Source organism: Corvus moneduloides, chromosome 16, assembly GCF_009650955.1.
Source record: "Corvus moneduloides isolate bCorMon1 chromosome 16, bCorMon1.pri, whole genome shotgun sequence".
NCBI lineage: Eukaryota > Metazoa > Chordata > Aves > Passeriformes > Corvidae > Corvus > Corvus moneduloides.
The window spans coordinates 5,244,447-5,249,996 of record NC_045491.1 but is presented as its reverse complement, the minus strand read 5'-3'; the positions used below and the strand labels follow the sequence as shown (position 1 = coordinate 5,249,996).

Genomic DNA, 5,550 nt, shown 5'->3' with positions numbered 1-5,550 from the left:
TCCTGGGAGCACGATATGGGGACAGAAGGGGTGGCATGGGGGAGAGGGGTGGGCAGCCAGTTGCTGTGGGGCCCCCCAGTTTTAGTTCCTGACCTCAGTTCTCCTGACTCCCTCCCCCTGATTTCAGCTGCTCAATTTCAGCCCCAATCCAACCCCCCCCAATTCCAGCCCCACATCCCAGACCCCCAGTTTCAGACACTACTTTGAGCTCCCCTGTTTCAGCCCCTGACTCCAGCTCCCAATCCCACCTCCTTGATTCCCCTCTTTGATTCCAGATCCCCCAATCACAGAATCGTTTAGGTTGGAAAAGACCTCTAAGATCAAGTCCAGCCTTGGACCAATCACTTTTTTAACTAGACCATGGCACTGAGTGCCACGTCCAGTCATTTCTTGAACACCTCCAGGGACGGTGACTCCATCACCCCCTTGGGCAGCCCATTCCAATATCTAATCACCCTTTCTGTGAGGAAATTCCTCCTGATGTCTGACATAACATCCCCTGGTGCTGCTTGACCCTATGTCCGCTTGTCCTGTTGCTAGTTGCCTGGGAGAAGAGGCGGATCAAACACCAAAGAACATCCTTTCTTAAGAAAAATTTCATATATTCCGCATCTTGCAGCAGTCCCAGCCCCTCTCTGACCTCGGGCTCGCCAGAGCCCCCCGAGACCCCCGGGGGTGAAGTTCTCCCTCCCGCCCGCCAGACGGCGCTGCCCGGCGGGGCGGGGCGGGGCGGGGCGGGCGGTGCTGCCGTGGCGGCGGTTCCGGTTCCGCGTGGCCGCGGCTGTCGCACGATCCCGGCTGTCGGTCCCGCCTGTCTGTCTGTCTGTCTGTCTGTGTGTCCCGGGTGTCGCTCGGTCCGTCCCGGGGCCGGTGCTCGGCGGCGCCATGAACCGGCCGAAGGCGGCGGCCGTGCGGCGGCCCAGCGCCGTGCCCAAGCCCTCCGGTGAGTCCCGCGGGGCCGGCCGGGCGGGCTGCGGGCGCTGTCGCTCACTCTCGCTCACTCTCGCTCACTATCGCTCACTGTCGCTCACTATCGCTCACTGTCGCTGTGTCTCCCCTCGCAGCGCACCCGCCGCCCGGAGACTTCATCGCGCTGGGCTCCAAGGGGCAGAGCGGCGAGGGCAAGGCCGCCGTCACGCTGCTGAAGCCGGCGCCGCCCGGGCTGCCCTCGGAGCGCAAGCGGGACGCGGCCGCCGCCTTGGCCGGCCCGGCGGGGCTGCCCGGGCTGACCAAGCGCCCCAAGCTCTCCTCCACGCCGCCCCTCAGCGCCCTGGGACGCCTGGCAGAGGCGGCCGTGGCGGAGAAAAGAGCCATCTCGCCCTCCATCAAGGAGCCGTCTGTCATCCCCATCGAAGGTGAGGCCTTCGCTCCTGCCGTCACATGGAAGCCAGGGGGAAACTTCTCGTTTCGCTGGAGTCTCATCCCAGGAGGCTTTCTTGAAGCCCACACAGTAATTACGTGCTGTCCTTGAGGGTTTCCTTCCCTGGGTATAGGGCTGAAGTCACGGTTTTCTCTTCTGTTGGCATTGGGTTGTGTTTGATGTGTCTGAGAGCTGTTTAGTAGCCGTATATGAAATACTCCCTTGGGGAAATCTAAAAGTCTGGATTGTATGTGAAAAGATTCACATACTTTTTTGGCAAACTCTGGGTGTGGATGTGGCCTTCTGAATTGTCATTCCGTTTCTGATGTTGGGTGCATTTGCAGAGGAGTGTGCTAGCATGGCAAAACAATTAAGGGGCATTGTCAGTTGTGAAACAGAACTTTTAATGGCAATTGAGTAGGGAGATTGCAGGCGCTAAAAGTGAGCTGGTCCATGCTTTGCTGTCCCTTGGTCCTGCAGCACCTGAGGGTAGTTATTTGGCACGAGGGTCAATGCTGATGCCTGTGTGTTGCTGGTTGCAGTCGTCCCCACAGTGCTGCTGGATGAGATTGAGGCAGCAGAGGCAGAAGGAAACGATGACCGTATTGAGGGGGTGCTGTGTGGAGCTGTGAAGCAGCTGAAGATGAACAGAGCCAAACCTGACACCACGCTCTACCTCAGCCTTATGTACCTGGCGAAAATCAAACCCAACATATTTGCCACCGAAGGGGTTATCGAGGTGAGGACTCGGGAGCTTACTGATGTATCATTGTTGCCAAACTGTGAGCAGAGTTGCAGTTTGTCTCAGGCCAGAGCATGATCTGCATGGCTTTGGAAATGCCAGAGCCCTGTGGCAAGCTGCTGCCATTTGTATTTCTCTTTCTGCGGCTTCTTTGCATGCTTTCTCAATAGGTATCTTGTTTATTATTTAACTTTTTGTGGCTGTTATTCCAGGCGCTGTGCAGCCTACTCCGAAGAGATGCCTCCATCAATTTCAAAGCCAAAGGGAACAGCCTTGTGTCTGTCCTGGCATGCAACCTTCTCATGGCAGCTTACGAGGAGGATGAGAACTGGCCAGAGATCTTTGTCAAGGTTGGTGAACTGAAGGGGCTTCTGCTGGACTGAGGCAGTGGTGGACAGATTGGGTTGGGAAGTGTGGATGTGTTGGAGTAGGAGAGCAGCAGAGGATTTATTACAGCTGTAGGTAAGGGAGTGGCCAGTGTCCTCTTGTCCACTGTGGAATGCAGCTGGAGGAGACAGAAATTGGAGTCTGGGCCCATCCTTTTAAAGAAAAATCTCCATGGGTTTCTGGAATGCTGTGGCCTCCTTTGTTGTTTGTTGCCTTATCTCTGCTGTTTTCTGAGATGCCTTTGAGAGTCTGTATTGATGTAAGTGTTGCAGAGACTCCTTGCTTTCTATTCTATATGGGATTAAAACAGCCCATTAATTTAAAAAGGCTGAGCTGACCAGCTTCTGTATTTTGGTGCTAGAAATTGTTGTAAAGTCTTTGCTAAAGCTAGTCAGCTTTCTTGCTTGGGAAGGGTTGATGCTCACTAGAGCTTGGGATGTAATGGTTTGTGGTTTTGCTCTTGTGTGACTTGCTTGGTCTGGTTTTCATCCATGCAATGGTTATGCTAGTTTCCTACTTTGTATATTGGAAATCCATAAAAACTCACAAATGCTCCTTTAATTAACCCCATGAATATGGCCTGTGCCACCTTCTGCAGGTGTACATTGAGGACTCCCTTGGGGAGCGCATCTGGGTGGACAGCCCTCACTGCAAGACGTTTGTGGATAACATCCAGACAGCTTTTAATACAAAGATGCCTCCTAAGACCATGCTCTTGCATGGAGAAGTTGGACGTAGCGGAGGGGACCTTAGTGCTGGTAAGAAGATCTTTGGGAACCAGGAACAAAGGTTTAGGGAGAGGATGGAGCCTGCAGTGCTTATTGACTTGTGAGAATAGTTTGTTCCTGGATGGAGTCACATAGACTAGGCTTTGAGTTCCAGGCATTGCTTTTCTTCTTTTTGGGGCTCTTTCATGCCCAGGGGATGTTTGAGGGTAGTGCAAAATGGGCCTGTGTGGGATGCAGTGTGAGAGGCTGTGGTCTTGCTGAAAGGGATCCTTGAAAGAAGCTGAACAAACCAGAGCACACGTGATTGGTCTCTAGGGAGAGGAGTTGCCTCATGGAGTGTGCTGTTCTGTGTCCTGGTCTCTCGTAGGGAGTAGCCCACACCCTTCCATGACAGAGGAGGAGGACAGCCAGAGTGAGCTGCTGATTGCAGAGGAGAAAATGAGCCCGGAGCAGGCGGGTCAGCTCATGCCCAGGTACAGTGCCTCTTCCTCTCCTAACACAGCTGTGTGGCAGATGTGTCTGTAGATGTGTCTGTGCTCACCCACCCTGCAGAGCTGTGGCAGAGAGCTCCTGTGGCACCTGCTGGGGGATGTTGAGCATCAGATAAAACTGGTTCCAGGAGAAAAGAGTGGATTTTGTTGGTTTGAAATGCAAACCGCAAACAGGAAAGAGTGCTGATCTCTGGGCTGGCTTTTGTGGAAATGAGTCAAGTTCAATTTATGTGGCCCAGGTATGAAGACCTTGCAGAGAGTGTGGAGGAATATGTCCTGGACATGCTTCGGGACCAGCTCAACCGGCGCCAGCCCATGGACAATGTCTCCCGGAACCTGCTCCGGCTGCTGACAGCAACCTGTGGCTACAAAGAGGTGCGTCAGATGGCTGTGCAGAGGCTGGAGATGTGGCTGCAGAATCCAAAGGTAAGGAGAGGAGCTGCTGAAGCACAACCCTGGTCTGGAATCCAGCCAGGAGGGCTGCATACTGCCAGTTACGTTTCTGGTCTGTAATGGCAAGTGGCTGGAGTCTTTCTGCTCTCCCTCTGCAGTTGACCAAGCCAGCTCAGGACTTGCTGATGTCAGTCTGTATGAACTGTAACACCCACAGCTCAGAGGACATGGAAGTTATCTCTAACCTGATCAAAATTCGTCTCAAGCCAAAAGTCCTTCTCAACCACTACATGCTGTGTATCAGGTAAGTGACTGGGTCTGTGATGGGAAGAGAAAGCACTGTGGGAGATGTGCCCAGGTACTTGACAGTCTCATTGTCTCTGCACAGTGGTTTCAAGTACCATCTTGGAGCATGGAGTGTCTTGTGTTCATTTAAATGAATTGCTTTGTCCTGGAAGTCTTTAGTCCTTTGATGTTGTCCTTTGACTTGTGCTGTTCCATCCTTTTCACTTTTGTGTGCTAAGTACTTCAAGGAGAAATCAAAACAATGTGTCCAGCTGCACTGAAATGTCAGTTCAGGTATCTCTGGTCTTCCCTTGCAGAGAGCTGCTGAATGCACACAGGGATAACCTGGGCACCACCATTAAATTTGTGATTTTCAATGAACTATCAAATGCAAGAAACCCCAACAACATGCAGATCCTGTATACTGTGCTTCAGCACAGCTCAGAGCAAGCTCCAAAGGTAGGTGCAGTGTCTTGGATGACTGATGGTGATCCTGGAACCCCACCCAACAGATTTAGTTGTTTTGAGGCTCAGATGAATCTTTTCACAGGCAGAATCATACTATTTTGAAGTTATATTATTATTCTTGGTAGGAATAAACATAAATGGGCATTTTCTGACTCCCACATTCTGAGTGATAATGCAGTTTCATGGAAGAAACGTTATTACAGCTTCCCAGGGGTCTGAAGGACAGGATACCAGCAGCATGGTTTCCTTGTGTCTCTTCATTCTGTGGATGCAGACCCATTACAGCACACTGAAAGTTTTCTCTTTGTGTGGCCCCAGTACCTGGCAATGGTGTTCCAGGACCTGTTGACCACCAAGGACGATTACCTGCGAGCTTCACGGGCTCTGCTGCGGGAGATCATCAAACAGACAAAACATGAGATCAACTTCCAGGCCTTCTGTCTGGGTCTTATGCAGGAACGGAAGGAGGCCCTGTATGCAGAGATGGAATTCAAGGTACCATTTTTGACCTTTGTGCTGCTGGATGTGCCAGTGATGCACTGAGCTCTTTGTCTGCTTTTCTGGCCATTCTTTCTTTTGCTCTTTCTTTGGTGTCTGAGTGAGTCACTATTTGTGTGTCTCTTAGCAGCACTCCCATATCTCGTTTCCAAACATCCATGTTCGTCATTTTTGATGACAAAACACTTCCAGAAGGCA

The 5,550-nt window shown here is 52.0% G+C and overlaps 1 protein-coding gene across 2 annotated transcripts in view; it reads left to right on the top strand.

Moving 5' to 3' along the window:
- Positions 1-757: 757 nt before the first annotated feature.
- INTS1 (integrator complex subunit 1) overlaps positions 758-5,550 on the top strand; it is a 32,008-nt gene continuing 27,215 nt past the window's right edge. For both annotated transcript variants that reach the window (XM_032125889.1, XM_032125887.1), the window contains exons 1-10: positions 758-943; positions 1,065-1,355; positions 1,903-2,099; positions 2,315-2,452; positions 3,088-3,247; positions 3,585-3,690; positions 3,948-4,134; positions 4,260-4,405; positions 4,704-4,845; positions 5,173-5,349. In XM_032125889.1, the coding sequence (XP_031981780.1) occupies positions 886-943; positions 1,065-1,355; positions 1,903-2,099; positions 2,315-2,452; positions 3,088-3,247; positions 3,585-3,690; positions 3,948-4,134; positions 4,260-4,405; positions 4,704-4,845; positions 5,173-5,349 (1,602 nt within the window). In that variant the 5' untranslated portion in view covers positions 758-885. The remainder of the gene's footprint in view (positions 944-1,064; positions 1,356-1,902; positions 2,100-2,314; positions 2,453-3,087; positions 3,248-3,584; positions 3,691-3,947; positions 4,135-4,259; positions 4,406-4,703; positions 4,846-5,172; positions 5,350-5,550) is intronic.